This window comes from Pygoscelis adeliae, unplaced genomic scaffold (genome assembly GCF_000699105.1).
Source record: "Pygoscelis adeliae isolate BGI_AS28 unplaced genomic scaffold, ASM69910v1 Scaffold4, whole genome shotgun sequence".
Classification (NCBI taxonomy): Eukaryota; Metazoa; Chordata; class Aves; order Sphenisciformes; family Spheniscidae; genus Pygoscelis; species Pygoscelis adeliae.
In genome coordinates, this window is record NW_008824986.1 from 7,095,100 (window position 1) to 7,113,291 (window position 18,192).

At 44.5% G+C, this 18,192-nt stretch overlaps 1 protein-coding gene across 1 annotated transcript in view; it reads left to right on the forward strand.

Annotated features, from left to right (window-relative positions):
* Window positions 1-18,192, forward strand: part of TCERG1L (transcription elongation regulator 1-like) — a 188,312-nt gene that overhangs the window by 147,284 nt on the left and 22,836 nt on the right. The window contains exons 6-8 of the mRNA XM_009326008.1: window positions 2,237-2,362; window positions 12,217-12,311; window positions 14,477-14,562. Coding sequence (XP_009324283.1) covers window positions 2,237-2,362; window positions 12,217-12,311; window positions 14,477-14,562 — 307 coding nt within the window. The remainder of the gene's footprint in view (window positions 1-2,236; window positions 2,363-12,216; window positions 12,312-14,476; window positions 14,563-18,192) is intronic.

An 18,192-nucleotide genomic window follows, 5' to 3' on the forward strand; every position in this document is an offset into this window, starting at 1 on the left:
CTTTACTTTTCCCTGAGTGGTTCTTTAGCCATGTTAACCCTTTATAGGAATATGACTTTATAATTTTATAAAATGTTTTCTTTCATAAGATGTATTATTTTATATCCATTTCTGTTGTTGTAAAAGATTATTAAAAAATTGGAATTTGATTAAAATTATGTACTATGTTTTAAATTCTTCTTCACCTGTTATGAGGGTGAATCCCACAAAGTCCAGTGATAGCCTGAATTCCAGTCTGCTTCAGGAACACGTGATTGGTGATATGAGAAAATGCATTAAAATGAGAGCTTTGAAAACATGCTGGCTAGGAAAGAAAATAGCCCCGCAGTCACTGGAATTGTATTTCCGTAGAAAGTGTCACCAGGTCCAGGTAGAAGACATGGGCTTTCCCTGTTTCAGTAGTAATTGTGGACTTCTTGCTTCCCATTGGGCAAAAGCAGATGTTTAACATTGCTTGGACCACCAGGAAGCCCTTTAAAATGGCACTGTTATCTTCAGTTTTCACCAGAGACCTTTGTACATTACAGAAACCTCTGGGCTTAAGGATTCAGGGTGAAGTCAGAAACAGATGGTGGGTTCATGGACATGCTGCCGGGCAGTCTCTGAATGGTGTAAACTGGATTTTCTTTAGGCTTTCCGTAGTCCCAGTTTCTACTTTCTTCTTCATTTGAACAATCTACTACAAAATACTCATGTTAATCTTTTCTTGGAGAGTTTCTGGCTTCCACTGTTCTTTCCTGGTCATTGGGGTGGGAGACGAGGTGGGGAGGAGAGAAGAGGAAAAATCACCGTGAATTTCATGGTGCATATTCTTACTCATACAGGTAATTCAGATTATATTCAATAGAATATATGTCTGCCTGACAGCAAAATGCATGCTTCATTAGCATAATTAGCACCATCGTTATTATTGTTGCTAAAATACCCCCACTTTTGAATTCATTGTGCCTTTTCAAGTGCCTGTAGGCGGGATGCATTGTACATCTCTGGCTGCAGAAGGGGAAGGTACCTCTGCCCCGGCTGGGACAGCTCTGCTGGTCCACATCTCAAAGCAATTAGGAAGTACCCTCTTATGTTATTGCTAGCCCAGGCAATACCCAAGACTCCACTCTTCAGGAAGAAAAAGTGACCTTTTTAATGATAAAATGTTGTTATAGTTGCATTCAAAAAAGCAACCAGTGTCCCCATGTTGGTGGGAGTTACGTTTAATAATATGCTTTGGCACCTGGAATCTGAGAAACAAAAATCAATGAAGAGGTTTATAGCGTGCGAGTGAGTTTTTTCTAACAGAGTGAAGGTTCCAGAAACGATCCCTGTGACTGCGAAATACAGAGGAGTTGGGATGAGAACTGTTTGATAGCACAAGAATAGGTGGTGAAACGAAAGGACAGTAAATTCTGCAGCTCGGATCGTGCTTGGGAAATAAGATGTTATTCCCAGAGTCTGCCTTAAACTAGGGATACGTTCCTACTGCCAGGTCAGTTTTGAAATGGTGGCTTGTAAACAGGATATGGAGACTGCTGATGGGACGCCTGAATTTACGTCTGAAATGAGATGATGTGGTATGGGTCTTTCAGTTTCTGAAAAAAGGTTTCGCGCACAGTTAACGGAAAACTAATGTTCAAGGTTTGACCTCAAATTCAGCAATAGCCACGAATTCTCAAGGATTAAGTACCCTGGTTTAATTAGCATAGTTTTAGCAGCAAACCTGGATTACTACTTTATCATGAATAACGTATATGAGCAATTTAGTGATTTTCCGCTTTGTGAATTGTCTGAGCAGATTGTGATTCCCTTGGATAAAGCTGCTGTTTTAAATTATCGGCAAAATAATTTCCCATGGATGGAGTGGGACACAAAGAGTTTGTGATGAGTAACAGTAGAAACTAGAGGTGTGTTATTTAGTCTCAAATAAGAAAACTGATCTTGCTGTAATCTGTTCTGAAAGCATTAATTTATCCTTGCAAATTCTTATTTTGAGGCTCACATTTTTATTAATTTAAAATTTCCACCGATGCTTGTTTGCTGAGAATCAATGGACGTCATGGCCAGACTAGACCAGTAATTCAACTAAACACAAAACCTATTGTTTTAACCATGCAAATGGGTAAGAGAGAAATGTTTAGCAGGACGTTAAAAGAGCATTCTGTGAAATAAGGCTGAAAAAAAGGTGATTATTTTAAAGACATTTTTGTTTACTGGAAAAAAAAAAGGTTTCCTTATGGTTTGAATGCAGGTTCTGCCTCCAGAATGGATGCTCATGTGGGTCCTTTGATGCCGACACAAGTCACCCGGGTAACTGCTGTGTCTGCACCGGCGGTGACGTTCATGGCAACCAATTTGGTGGATCAGACATTAACAGGTGTGTTTATGTTTATACTGATTATATTACTGAAGCATATCTTGTATATTTGCATACTTCCAACCAAGCCATGCTTTCCGTACTGCATAGAAGTGGGGGACCCTTAAAAAATTGGCTCAAATTTTATGACATTTGCTTTAGCTAATTACGAGCGTATTCAGAGTATTTCAGGTCCTGTTTACTCGGTCTGGCAATTGGCAGTAGCTTTGCATTTGATGATACAAAAGGCAACTTTCTGAAACATCCTTGGGCTTTTAATTTCCCATGCCAGTGGTATTCACAAGCATCACAGTGATAATGAGGTTATCTTTTGGATAGTTGCTCCATGAAGGCTCGTTGGCTGAAGCCTCCGAGGATGCTTTATGCTGTACTGTGTGATAGAACTGGTTTATTCACTGTCATGTAAATGTGTGTGTTGTCGTGAGATGAGGGGCAATGCTGTTCCCAAAGGCTGGAGGAAGTCTTGTGGCTTTATTTAGATTCACATATACGCGTTGCGAATCACGATCAAAAAGCGATCAGATTTTCATAGGAAATTGTGAACGTCTTTCCTAATAATGTGAAATTCCTCTTACAGTACTGTCGTTGTGAAGTCAGGAGCTCTGTTAATGGAAGTGAGATGCTGTGATGGGGCTGGACCGGTTGTTCCGCTGCCTGACCTGGGTGCACACAGCCAGCCAGCCAGCCCTCACCGGCTGTGCAGCACCATGGGGTCCTTAACGCACCTTCCCAGCCATGTTTCATGGAAAAAAATGGTGTTGATCAGGAATTACTAGGTATCAGTTCAGGCGTGATTTATCTGGTCCTTCACACCTAGGGATTAATAGGGTTGTGGAGGTGTTGAAGGGTTGTGTACTAAAAATGAATGTACTTGTACTGTGTTTGTTCATGTACAGATTTTTGGTATAGAAGCTCTCACTTGTCCAGCTAAGCCGTTTCCTTCGTGGGTACCTCAGGCTCACCAGCTCTACCCATGGCTAAGATAAAAGTTTCATAAAGTACTTTGTGGTCAGCTGTGCTAGGCAAATCCGTAAGTGGAGCTGGAGGCTCCCTTTGAAGCAGGTCTGCCTGCTGCTGTACCTGTCTTCAATAAGATCCTCTGATTGAATTTATGTTGCTGAGTATTCCAGCTCTGTCTGGAAATTGCTGAAAATTTTATGACGCAGACACCTTAAAACTGAGGGAAAGTTCATACACGTTTCTCTTGACATACTTCAGTTTTCAAATCAGACAAGTTTCTTGTCTGGTTTGGTTTGCTTTTGGTAAACACCTGCTTCTTTTATCACCTGGACAATTAGTTGTGCTTGAAGACCTGCATACTCCTTAAAGTCACCAAGAATTGTATTGCCTTGCTTTCTTGTCAGAAGTAAGTGAGACGGAGGAAATACTAAAACTGTTCAAAGAATGCAGGGACAGAAAGACGAAGATTTGTGCAAGGGTCATGCTGATCTACAGCTTGTTGCTTGTTGAAAACTGAAATTGTGCTCTCTAATGTATTTCATATCAAATATATGTCATAATCTTCTTACTGGCAGACTTGAAAACACAAACACTCCTGATTTTATCCATCATGCTGAATGACTATTTAACTCTATAAAGCCTTTTGATGACTAGATGACTTCTGACAATGAGGCCAGCGTGACATTTGGTCGATAGGTTGCCTAAATCAAGTGGCTATACTGTTGGGAGGCCATCACTTTGGACGAGCAATCATTACATTTTTATATGCATACAAGTAATGTAAACACGATGAATGTTATATTGTTGTTTCCAGCTTTGTCTTGAACATACAGAACACCTTCATTTTCGAAGCTCTGTTTGTCATCTTTGATTTGCTGCCAACTACATTTAAGAGAAAAATGATAGTTTCACTCAAGTATAGTATGGATTTTTCTTTAATGTTTTTGAGGAGATCACACTCCTTTCTGTAGGTTGCTACAAACTGCCGTTATCTCCAGTGGCAAAAACAAAGTAGGAATCATAATTAAGAGCAAATGACAGTAATAAAGGTGTTTTCACACATTGGTCTCAAAGTGCCACAGAAAAGCAAACATGCACTTTAGGAAGCTGTTAGGAGATGCTGGGAACTTGACAAAGTCCCGTGGTTGACCAGGACCCAGAGTCAGCGGGTGGTGGGGGGCCAGGGCTGAGCTGCCTCCTGGCCACTGCAGAGCAGGACCTGGTGCTGGGACCTCTTAGTGCCTGGGTGGCAAATTCAAGCACGCCAGCCTGCTCTGAGTCACCAGCGTTAGCCAGGTGGACAGTTAGGGTGGAGAGATGTTATAAGAAGATACCATCCTCCAAGTTTGTTTTTGTTTTGTTTTGTTTTGTTTTTTTAATTTAAATGCTCTGGACCTTGAAAAATGTATTCATTGAGTGTCTCCAGCCCAGGAGCACTGAAACACAGGGGTAGTCATTTCTGAGGGAGGACTAGAAGGGCAGACAACTAGAATACCAACACGTTAAGCCATGAATCTTGTATCTAGTATGTAGAGTGCTTTAACATACATATAGAGGCCTGTGCCACCATGTTTTGCTGCCAATACCTACAGTGGCAGTATTAAGCCAGCATACAGATTTTATATGGCATTACAGGCATGCTTTCGTTTTGCAATACAGATAAGCCTTTCTTTGACTTGGTTTCTAAAGAGAAAATTGGGTGTTCAGCAAGGCTTGGCACATTTGGATTTTGCTCATGACAACAGTAAACTCCTCTTTCTCTGAAGACTTTTAAATTAATAAAATTTTCTGTATTTCTGGAGCAGAAGGAGTAAACTTTGCAATGGTCCTGGCTTCTAGTAGCATTTATTTTTGTATTGGAAGCTGGAAAAGTCCAGTCTCAAGTACAAATCCGATTTTTTTGCATTACTGTAGGTACAAGAGAGGTGGAACTATAACTACCACCCTCACAGAGCTCTGCATGATTTTATAGATATTCAGAGCTCAGATCATTAAGTGCCTTGAAGATCAGAGCCGAGATCTTGATATTTAAAAAGAATCACATGTAAAGAGCACAGGAAGGAAGGTCGGCAAGAGTCAGCGAAGGTCTTTGATTCAGAGCCCGGCTTAGCCTGGGCCAGCTCTCAGAGGTGCAGAAACAGCTGGAGAGAGAGGCTGAGAAATGGTACAGAGGATAGAAATACCCTGGTAATGAGCATGCAACAGCAGCTGCCTCGTGCTCAGGGAGGGAGGAGGCGAATGAACGGGGGGCCCTGTGCTGTGCCTGGTGTTGGTGGGAGCTGATGCTGCTCTGTGGGCAGCAACGCTGGTAGCAATGCTCGTAGCGATGCTCCTGCCTGTACAGCTCTATGGGAAATGAATGCACTGAGGCAGTCTGGGAGGTAGGGATGGTACGCTGCCCACCCTGCATGGTGTCTGAGGGAATATGCCAGTAGGGGTTTTTCACCTTCTCCTTCTTTAACAAAGAAACTATTTTCAGGGTAGTGGCAAAAAACATCTATTGGGCAGTGTTGGCTCTGTGCCTGAAAAGTCAAACAATTAAATGAGTTTGTCCTTGAACTCTACACCAGGCATGTAGCCCATGGTAATGTACAGTAGACAAAGAATTTGTCCTTGTTATTCTACTGTTCCCGTTACAAATGTCCAGAAAAATAAAGGGGTGAGTGGGAAGAGATTGCTACAGAAGGAAAAAAGCGCTGCTCAAGGAGACTTATTCTAAGAGGGGAGACAGTGTTTGGCAGGGCACAGAGAAACTGGTCAAAGCAGAAAATAGACACGAATTAAAGGGTGAAATACAGTGTGCAGGCAATAGCAGGATCTGTTTCCCTGAAGCAGTGATGATGGGCTGAAGGTGGGATCCCTGCCTGTGGGAGCAGGGAATGGACCAAGCTGACATAGCCGGCACTGAAATCCCACACTTAGCTCGAGCCAGAAGCAACAGAGGAGGAATTGTGAGTCAGTCAGATATGTTTTTTAGGCTAATCTCAAAAAAAAAAAGCAATAAGGTTGTGAGGAGAGACAGAACTGATCTACAGAGATAGTGGTGGGATAATAAAAGCTGAGTATTTAGATGGGTGCACTTGAAGTAAATCCAATTCTCTGAAACATTTAGAATCAAAATTTTAAACTTCCTTTGAGGTTAATGGAGGTTTGGCCTCTAAATACCTTTGCAAAACAAATTTTTACTCTCTCTTCTCCATAGCTGCTTCTGGAGTCAATCAATCTTTCTTCCCTCTTCTTCCCTCTTCTTCCCTCTTCTTCCCTCTTCTTCCCTCTTCTTCCCTCTTCTTCCCTCTTCTTCCCTCTTCTTCCCTCTTCTTCCCTTATCTTCCCTCTTCTTCCCTCTTCTTCCCTCTTCTTCCCTCTTCTTCCCTCTTCTTCCCTCTTCTTCCCTCTTCTTCCCTCTTCTTCCCTCTTCTTCCCTCTTCTTCCCTCTTCTTCCCTCTTCTTCCCTCTTCTTCCCTCTTCTTCCCTCTTCTTCCCTCTTCTTCCCTCTTCTTCCCTCTTCTTCCCTCTTCTTCCCTCTTCTTCCCTCTTCTTCCCTCTTCTTCCCTCTTCTTCCCTCTTCTTCCCTCTTCTTCCCTCTTCTTCCCTCTTCTTCCCTCTTCTTCCCTCTTCTTCCCTCTTCTTCCCTCTTCTTCCCTCTTCTTCCCTCTTCTTCCCTCTTCTTCCCTCTTCTTCCCTCTTCTTCCCTCTTCTTCCCTCTTCTTCCCTCTTCTTCCCTCTTCTTCCCTCTTCTTCCCTCTTCTTCCCTCTTCTTCCCTCTTCTTCCCTCTTCTTCCCTCTTCTTCCCTCTTCTTCCCTCTTCTTCCCTCTTCTTCCCTCTTCTTCCCTCTTCTTCCCTCTTCTTCCCTCTTCTTCCCTCTTCTTCCCTCTTCTTCCCTCTTCTTCCCTCTTCTTCCCTCTTCTTCCCTCTTCTTCCCTCTTCTTCCCTCTTCTTCCCTCTTCTTCCCTCTTCTTCCCTCTTCTTCCCTCTTCTTCCCTCTTCTTCCCTCTTCTTCCCTCTTCTTCCCTCTTCTTCCCTCTTCTTCCCTCTTCTTCCCTCTTCTTCCCTCTTCTTCCCTCTTCTTCCCTCTTCTTCCCTCTTCTTCCCTCTTCTTCCCTCTTCTTCCCTCTTCTTCCCTCTTCTTCCCTCTTCTTCCCTCTTCTTCCCTCTTCTTCAATTCTGCTTTTAATAACATGTTTATGATCATACACCTACATTCTCTGTGATATACCCAAGATAGTTTTGCTGTTCACCTTTACTTTTCACACTGTGAATTATTCATGTCTCTCTACCTGCCGTGGGGCCTTAGAGAAGTCTCTTTAATCAGATATCTTTATCCTCCTGTCTCCAGCGCATCCTTCGGCAGTGTTACAGCAAGTGCAGGAACACATCGTTGGTAATTATGCTGCTAAGTTTAGGGGCAAAAAAAGCTGCGTGATTATGTTGGAAATATGTCGTGGTGGCTTAATTGTCTTGCTGCAGTTTATTTTATGCACTTAAGTTGAAGAGGGGGGAAAAAAAGGTTGATTAATGAGAAAAGAGTAAACCGGAGCAAAGACGTGTGCCAGCTGCCAATAGAGGGTAAACATGTGTCTTGCTGCTGGCTGTCCTTTTCCAGTGTGTGCAGAGGAGAAGAAATCTTTAATGATCTAAGAAGTCCTAACGGTGGTCTGCCTGATATCCTCCTTGGAAAGCAGAGTGGGTCAGCGGCACGGGCTCCCCGCAGCCCTCCTCCCACCTCCGCCGTTACAGCTCCACCGCCTTGCTTTTCGGGAGCTCGGAATCCCTCGTTAGCACAGTGAGCCTGAGCCCAGGGAGCGCTTCCTGCCCCGAGGTCAGCTGGGGACTTCTGAGCTCGAGGCGGGAAACACAAGCTTGAATTATTTTTCTCTTGACATTATACTTCGGGAGAACGGTCACAATGTTCAACTATAGATATAAAAATAAATTACTCCTGACATGCACAGTGACTTTCAGGACTTTCTTTTGTTGTTTTATTTTAATTTCTTTATTTCCATCTTATTTTATATGTGCTGACTGTCCAAAATTTTGTGGAAGTATATTTCACGTGTGAATGCCTAATGAACTGCGTGCTGCAGAAGTTCACCTACATGTGCTGCGCCAGTGATGCTGTATTTCGAGCAAAAGCTACAGCACCCGAGTCCCTCCCTGGGGCTTCAGCTTTCCTGTTCGGATGCTGTGAGGGAGCTTTTCAAAGGAGGAAAAAAAGAGAGGTTGCCTTGGGTGTTGGCAGCGCAGAGTGTCTCCATGCCGAAGACGTGTAAGGTTCAAACAGGAGTGAGAACGGCTGCCTGTGCACAAGAGCCTCCCATCTTGGTCCGCACCAGTATGTCCGTGCCCCGTACTTCAAGCCAATCTTCAGTTATTAAAGAGCAGGGTAAGAGCAGCTGTGAGAAAAGCAATTATGCCGATGTCATACCTTCCCTTGCATCAAACCGGAGCTCCTGGAGCTGTGCGACTGTGGTTTAGGCTCTCTCTCCTGTTTCACTTCTTCAGCATCAGCTGCGGGAAACTCCTCTGCCAAATTTCACTTGTGCAACAGTTTGTTTAAATCTGCCAATTGACACTTATGTATTTGTATTAATGCTCGTAATGATTACTTAAAAGTTGACATCAGCTAGGTAAATGTTTTCTTGTTCCTCATGCATGTGTGCATATGCATATACATGAATGAAAGACCTCGGCTACTTCTTAAACCAACGTGATAATTCTAATAATAATAAAAAGCTTTTTTTCTGGGATTAGAGAAATAGTTAAAAAGAGAAAGAAGCAGAGCTGGAAGAGGGGTTGATGTGATTTCCCTATTAAAAAGAAAAATAAATCCTAGGTCCATTAAGCATAGGTTCCCAAGCATGTTGCTTGTCCCAAGCTGCTCCGTGTTCGAGTGACAGAATCCAAACAGCAATTTGTTTGTGGCTGTTTCATCAGCAGCTAATTGGCCTTCCAGAGTTGTTGCTTCAGGGACTATTTCATGGCAAGGGCAGAAGAGTCGAGAGCTGGAAATGCTGAGACGTACCGCGCCACTCAGCAGCGTTGCCTTCAAAGGCTCCCAGCACATGGTCGGCCATGGTGCCCTGATGAGCCCAATGCCAGCTGTATGCCTGCAAAACGTGGCCAGAGCCAGCTGTGTGTTTCTGCAGAACGTGGTCAGAGCCAGCTGTGCACCTGCAAAAGCCATCCCAAACCTGGGCTGTTCCGGCTGCCTTTAAATTGCTGCAAAATCAATGACTTGCAAAGGAACATTTGCTGCAGAGGGCAATGTCTCAAGGTTCCTTTCATCCTCTACAAACATACATCCAGAAGCCACGCTAGTATTTTGGTTTAAAAACCTTGTCAGAAAGGAGGGAGGCTGTACAGGACACATTGTGCCTCCTGTGCCACGCAGGGCAGTGCCCAAGGGCTGACTCGTAGCATGGCATGGGAGCAGAGAACAAGCCACCAAGGATATCCCAGAGGAAGAGCAGTGGGAGAGTTGGAGCGATGGGAAAACACAGGGCAAGATAATGTAATACCTCTGTGAAACAGTTAAGAAACTGCACATTGTCTTTCTTCTGCCATGTTTTAGAGCTGGAGAATATATTAGCAGAGTTTAATTTAAGTGAGGTGCATTAATTGTGCCTCCAGATCTCACAGAGCAGTGACTGAGAGAGGCATCCTTGGTCCTCTGGTGTCCTTTCTCTGTGTTTGCTTTCCTCACACGGGGCTTTAGCATGGCTAGTGCCACCGTTTGCCAGCACCAGCAGCCGCCTCCTGCCTTTCCAGGTGCTCGCGTGTGGCACTGCTGCTCGCGGGGCTGATCCCAGCAGGGTCCCTGCGTTGTCCCTCCGATGGCCCTGGCCTTCCTGAGGACTCTGCTGGGATTTCCTTCACCTTTCCAGAAGCCCAGCAGGGGAAGGCAGAGGTGGGTGCTCGCAGGCAGGCTGAAGCCGTGTGTGACTTTATTGCACTCAAAGACAAACGTGCCCGGTAACGCTTTGATTCCCTGTTAACTGATGTCTTGTGAAGAAAGATAAATTTAGAGACCCTTTTGATATGTATTAGCTGCTCCCTACTCCTAGCTCCTTTAATATGGAAATTAATTGATATGGTTTGTAAATCTTCTTTTTCACTACCCATACAAATTGAGTAAGTCATCTTCTGAGAAAAATGACATATATTTAAATTTTTATTATTGTGATATATTCCACGGTGAAGCAGAGTCAAATGGCTGCGCCTCCAGCCTTTTCCTCGGTGTAGTTCCTGTTACATGTATGCCTATTGTGTAGTCTGAGTAATTTTAAAATTATTTGAATGGTATTTTAACATGTGAATCTGCTATATAATATGCAGTCCTAGAAAAGCAGTGCTTGCAAATAGTTTCTTGAAGCTACTCTACCACGGTTTTAGTCCGTTTGGCAGACAGAAGGTGCTCCGTAACTCTTGAGATGGATAAGGGGTGAGGTATGTCGTGGCTTGTCCTTGTTATAGCTCTCTTAATACTGGTAATATTACCCTATATTTGCAGTGTGTCCTTGCACTGGAGCTCTCCAGGGTGCCCGCGACAGCCGTGCGCGGTGGCTGGGTTTAGGGTGGGTGCCTCCCTGCAAAGCTGGGGCAGGGGGCTGTGGGTGCAGAGTCGTGGCACTCAGGCGTGCTGGCAGGGATGGATCATTGTGGTCCCCATTCCCAATCGGTTTGAGCCTCCTTTGGTAATTTTACTGCTGTGCTGGAACTCGTCAGACGCGTATGCACAGGAATGCTTGATTATAGTGCTTATGGAGTTTTTATCATAAATGAGTTGAAACGTCATCATTTTTTGTTGTTGAACTCTGCCTAAAATTTTGCAGGCTTTAAGGTAGAAATCCAAGTGCTGTGGCATGGGGCTGTGATCAGGGTTTGTAGACTTTCTTTCTAGGAGGAACACACCAGGTAATGGAGCCTGGGTGGCTGCATGTCACCAGCTGTACGTGCTCCCCACCGGAGCCATTGCTGTCACTGCTCTGTTCCGCCTGAGCAAGGGCGATGGCTGTAGTTGGGAAGAACGATTGGGAAGGGGCTGCGTACGCTTTCCCTGGGACTGCTTAACTTACAAAGAATATACCTTGTCCTCCCTGCCACAGGTGGGATGGGCCACGTGACTAGAGAGTACCTTTGCTCAAACCCCCAAATAAGTGTTTTAAGAGTAGTGGAAGGACAAGACGATTAAAAAAAAAAAAAAATTTAAAAAAATTGTATTTTTTAATATTTCTTACTGTGAAAACTACTTTTTACTCATTGTTAGGCCTGTCTCTTGTGCCTGCTGCCATTTTTGCCTTTCCTTACTCTCCCTTATGGACTCTTTGTTACCGAGACGTACGCATTTTGTAGCCAGTAGAAACACTTTCTAGTGTTTAGCATGTCAGGATGGAGACAGCTGTTTGTAAAGGAGAGGAACATGTTCTTACAACTGCTTCCAGTGGAAATGCAATTAAACACTCATCGGCGGCTCCTACGGAGGTTAACCCAGAGCACCCCAGTATCTCCTGGCTGGGAGGAGAGGGGGCTGGCCGGTCCTGAGCCCCTCGGGGGGAGGCTGCTGCTCCGGGGGGTGGCTGTGCCCCCAGGGAGTAGGGGATGCGCTTGTGGAAAAAAGTTTTGGGTTCAGGGAAAGCAGGACAAAAAGCTCAGTGCGATAAAAGGCTCACTCTAAAGTATATGAATATGTCCCATTAAAATACAGCGTGGTATTTAGAAAGGTGATATGGTCCTCAGCACACACATAGGCATGTGAATAAAGGACTGAGTGAGGAGGAGGAGGTGAGGCAAGGAGACTTGGAGCCACAGGGAGTGGTTTGGTTTTTCTTTGCCAGTTTTGGCTTGTTGGGAATGTATTTGTTGTACATTAAAAAGAAATCCTTTCCCCTCACAGATAATGGCAAAGAATCGAGTAGATCCTCCTGCCCACCGACCTTGATTTTACACACGGAGAGGAAGAGTGCCCCCATGGATAGCAATGGCAATAAGGTCTGCGATGGACTTTCTTCTTCTTTTAAAAACCTCTTTAAACTATTGAACTGCACAAATCAGAGTCAGTATAAAGGACTGTCCTCTGGCTGGAGCTGTGCTGGTGATACGGGATTGTTTCCTACAGTTGATTTTACAGAGCTATCTGTTTAATTTATCTTTGTGCTTTATAGGAGCTCTGTCACTGTAGTGTCAGAGTATCAGAGGAGGGATGCTTGTGGCTGGTTTTCTCCCCGTGCTGGAGGAGAAGCGAGTCGATGGGTTGTGTGTGCATGCATGTGGAGGTGTGACACAGCCCGGGAAAAAAATCATGTACTTAGAAGTTGAAGTGCAGAAACAGAGTGTCTGATTTTCTCAAGCTCACTGGTGGCAGGGACCTGTGGAGCTGGGTCAGGCCCTGCTCAGAGCAGGGTCAACTCGCTGGACCTCGTGTCACTTATCGTAACGTCAGCCCCTGGTGCAAGGAGGAATTTTTTCATGGCCCTCACCTTTTTGGTGTTACTAATTTAACTATGCTGGGCACTGTATCCCTCCTTTACAGATAATTGCAAGGTCCTTAAATAAAATTGGCAGGTGAACATAAATGGATAGCAAATAGTATGTGCAACTTACAGGTGGGTAATACTATATGTGTGTAACTTCATTAGCTTTTCATAAGAAAGCCTAGATTATTGTATGAAGGAAAGGGACCTGAATCATACTTCCAGCTTCTATGAAATAAATGGAAATATTTGCTTTCTGCACAGCTCATGCAGACTTCATGCAAATGACTAAAGCTAAAAGAGGGAAACCTTTATCTGAGTATGGGGGTGTGGAAGAGCATCTCAGGCTCAGAAAGCAGCAGTGCAGAAGATGCTCGAAGCCACCCTGCAGCCCTGGAGCAGGCGTGTCTGTTCCCCTGTGCTTCTGCTCCATGCACACGTGCTTTTTGCATCAGGAGCGCTGTCCTGGAGGAGGAGGACCTGTGGACTGAGCTGTTGTTCAGTTTATTTTCATTTGGCACATTCCTATCACACTGCCGTCTTTAGGTTCTCTGCAAGCAAACTTTCCCTGCGTACCAGGCGCTGCAGGTGTTCCCCACTTTTGCAGCTGTGTTGGTACTTGGGCACATTCTTTAGAGCTTTAAGTTGTAAAGTACTTTCAAGATGAAGACCTCTGGACATATGCTTTATTACTTTTTAATTAAGTATGTGCTTCTTGTGTTTTGATACCACATTGAGCTAGATCACTGCCTTCCTCCCACACCTCCCCCTCAGAGTTCATTTCCATAAGCTACTACAACAAATGGCTGTTTTTCAGCTGGTAAAACACTGCCTGTACTTATCAGCTGTACCATACAACCCTGCTGTGTTGTCTGTTGCTCCATCCGTACAACCAGCCTTAGGCAGAGCGGCCCAGCTCTGTCACAGGAGGGTTCAGTGGGGACAGGAGTACAGCTGGGTCCCTGCCATGGGGTCTCGGGGTAGGTTACTGCTGGCTGAAGCTGGGGAGAATTGCTCTTGCCAGTGTTGTTATGTCTTTGGGGAGTCCCAGAAAAACTGCTCAGAAGTGAGCAGACAGTGATGGCAGCAAGGGCGCTGACCTCTGCGGAGCAGTGTGTGCTCCCCAGCCTCGCTCAGCTGCTCCCGCTGCGCTCGTGCAAGTGGTTCCCTTTGGCCAAATGCTGCCTCATGCGCTGGAACTGGTATAAGTGCTTTCTTGCCACCTGTACCACCCACATGCCTTCCCTGGCCCTTTCCCAACCATTCCCCTGCATGCACTGCTGCTTTGTGCGCAGACCCGGGGGCTGGCAGCAGTGGGAACACCCTCCTGCCTGACCCTGTTCCTCGTTAGGATGGGCATCACTCCCCACACTTCGTTTCTGACAAGGTGGCTCTCCTCGATATTGCAATACACAGAGTTATACTCGCTATCACAAATGAGCTGTTGGCATGGACAAAACCATATCTGCTGTTTTTTCATTTGTATTGCTGTAAGTGGGGCGGCATTTTTATTATTTCCCGTTTATCTGGGCTATTCTCAAGGTAGCTGGTTGTTCATAAGGCCACTTGTGGAATAATGGCAATAAGGGTAATCCACTTCACGTTGAAGAGTGTGATTTGTATAACAATAACAGTCTTCTGCATTGGCTTTATTTGTTGACTAATCTCTATCTGTCTTTCAAGGATTCTTTTAAACTAGTAAATGAGGATGACAGCACATCGAACGGCAACAAGCCTGTGGCATCCACTCCAGTGCCAGGATCACCATGGTAAGCAAATGCAATCAGACCTGCTAGAAGCCATTTATCAGTGCTGTTTCCCTTGCCAAACATGCATTAGTGGGTCTGGTACGTAGGGAAAATATGCTACCCTGGGTGTTAAGTAGCAATGCTGGGTTCCTGTTCCAGCTTCTGCTGGAGCTTTTCCTCATTAATCATATACTTAAGGACAATGTGGGGAGGCAGCCACAAACACGGTGTGAGCCAGCTCCCTGGGATGTGCGAGGTAAGGGCAGTGTACTGCAGAGCCCCGGCTCAGCCAGGGACCAGGTCTGGCAGAAGGCAACCGATGGTTTCTCTGTCTGGTTTTCTGGGTGTGCATGGCCGCTTGCCTGCTGTGAGCATAGCTCTGTTTGGCCACTCTCCTTGGGCTCTGCCTCACTGCATCTCACACGTGTCGAGGATCCAGCTTGGGTGGTGCTTGGATGGATCAAAGGGGAAATACAAGATCCATGAGAAATGTTCTTGCTTTTTAGGGCCAGATCCTCTTTCTCACCCAGTTATTTCATTGGCAGTGGATGACTTACTGTCTTGCAAGATTAGTGTTGATTTCAGGTTGTATCAGTGAAAATAGGTTGTATCTCATGATCCAGGTTTCCTGACCACATTCCCATTCAGGTAACTACTACATGTTGGGTAACTAAAGCTCTCGTGTCATTTTTAAATAGATAAAAACTTTCTTCACTTTCTGTCCTGAATGGATTTTTTACCTCCTTTACCCATATGCATTCTTATGCTGGATGAAATAATCAGGTTATACTCAGTGGCTGACATCTGTGGGATCTTTGGCTAAGGCAATCCATCAGCCATTATTTGTTACTATTATATTGTGCCATTTTGCAAACCAGTAAGCACAGTCCAATGTCCTGCTTAATCTTAACATCATAAATATGTGATTTACATCAATCATTTCTCTTCTTGACAGTTGCTGCTTTATGGTGTAGTGCAGAGGAACCATTTGAGTCCAGCAGTATCATAGGCAGGTTATGGTTTCATCCATTCTTACAGAAAAGAGCCATAGTCAGTGCTACCCACAGAGGGATCTCACAGCACCCTCTCTTCTCCAGCAGTGTCTGCTGAGCGGTGAATGGGCAGCTGGTACCTCCACTGAAGTGCAGCACTCTCAGATCCAAACTTGTGATATTTTAATCTCTGGAGAAACCTTACATTTCTGGGTTTCCAGAGGACTGTTTAGTGACCCAGTGAGTACTCCGGGTGCGAGAAAAGGCATCCAAATCTGGTCCTTGGGACCAGAGGAATGGGGCATAGTACTCATGCTGATAGTTGTCCCATATTCTGAGGTGACAACATCTTGTCTGCCCCATGGCTCATGATGGAGCATGGAGCATGCCTGTAGGGTGCTTCAGTCACAATTTACAAATTTTTCTGATAGGTTGAAACTAGATATGCAACACAAATTCAACATCCTGAATTTACTTCAACCACTCCCCACCCGTAGGTTGATTCTCTGCTTCTGCAGGACCCATGGTTGATGTGACATCACCAAGCACCTTTTAGAAGTAGCTAGACTATAATTTTTAATGGCAGAAAAATTTTCAGGAATGTTACCAAACCTGACCTACCTTATGAAATAAAATAAAATACTAATATCATCATCTTGTGCCCTTACTCATACATAAATTACAATTTTCTAAAGGGGAAACATGAACATAATAATATCTGCATTTCCAGTTTGTGCTCTGTGACTGAAACAAAATACCATGCATGCCCTGTGGATAACTGAAACCGTTATTATACCAAAAAGGAACAGGTGACATGTTACATGGGGAAAGCAACATTAATTTTAAATTAAATGTCAAATTATATTAGTCATGGAAAAGTGAAGCGGTGTCATGAGGGACCCCAGAGTTTCTAACCTAGGGTGATGGCACATGAGACCTGGTGATACTCAGTGATTAATGAGCACCATCAACATCTGTGTGCATGGCCAGAGGAGCAGTGAGCACAGCAGCGTACCAGCAGAGACAAAACACACGTTTCCAAACCCCCTGGTTATAATCTCTGTCAAATAATGGCTTCGACAGTCCCGTGTGCATGAGGTAGCATTGCAGATCCCAAAGAAGATACTGGTTTCAAGTTTACCATCATTTGCAACTAATTCCCCAAGCGTTTCAAATTCTGCAGTGTGCTTACTTGCCAATGAAAGAAATCACAGCAAGGGGCATTTCAAAGCAGGCATTTACTTCTGGGCAGGATTGGACCTGCGTCCTGACTGTAATTCGAATATTTAATAAAAGGATAACAATAACCTATTTATATTAATCGGCTAAGTCTATCCTCTTCACCTAAATGCCAGGATCTTTTTCCCTTCCTTCTGGGACAACTGTGGTATTTATGGGAGTCTTGGTTTGGAAGTGTGCCTGTAGAAGTCCCTCTTGGTGTGTTCTACGGAAGAGGCTTGGGGCTGGTGGGCCAGTGTTTCTGGGAGAACAGAAGTTCCCATAGCTCCAAGGTACAAAGTAAGAAGTCATAACTATACCTAATCATTGCCTAACAGAGGATTAGAGCATCTGTCTGTCTTGCGAGGCTGTTTTGTGATCCAAAACATTTGTGCATTAAAATAAACAGAAAATTATTAAAATATTTGTCATGTCGGTGTCACTGAATTCAGAATGCCAAAACTTCTATGGGGTGTAACTGTGACTGAAGTCAATGGCTGGGTTTGAACAACCAGTTCTGTGCTCCTGTTCATCGGGAGAACATTTAACTCTGCTGAACATAATTACTGTGATGTTCAGGCTCAGTAACACACCGAACTGCTCCCGGCACCCTGCAGCTCCCTCCGCAGTTTCTTACAGAGGTTATGTATTTTTCATTACATGTTTGGGCAAGATCAATGGTGATGTCTTACCAGTGGTACACAGAGTATGTTGGATTATCTTATTACAGTACTCCGCAGTGATGGAGCATTTTTCATATTTGCAGTCTTTTACCCAGACCAGACTTTTTTTAAAACAGTTTTGTTCCCTGCTTTTAATAACAGTTAAGCAGCAGAACTTCTAATGAGAAGATTTGTTCCTTCCAGGTATTTGTGCTTCAGAGTGACCAACGTTTTCCCCATTATAAGTGTGTGCGTGTAAGTCAGAGTGTGTATATGGTGTTTGTTAGTTTTCATTACAATTCAGAAAGTGCGGGCTTGAGTTTGATACTGTGTTTGTTTATTTACATATAGATTCAGTGAAGTACAACTTGAGATTTTTTGAATGTCTATTAACGATGGTGCGATACTTATATTATTTTAGCTGATTTAAAGTGAATGTCAGGACAAAAAGTTGAACTGCTGTCATGCATATTTTAACTGACCAAGTCAAGAAACTGTGGTTTGTGCAGCAGTGACTTGGTCACATTTTTCAAATTTGAAACAGAGCCCATAAAAATGAACCTAAACCTTTGTGGCAGACTTCTGCGGTGGCTGGTTGTACCTGTCCAGCACAGAGCGTGGTGGGAGCCGGCTGGGATGCCCCGGGGGTGCCTCAGGGATGCCAGTGGGATGCCATGGTTACACCTCCTCCCACCAGCACAGCCAGATAAGGCTCCCGTGGCCACCTGCCAGCAGCAGGCACAACCGCAGCCCGTGGGCCTCCAGGCCACCGCCCACCC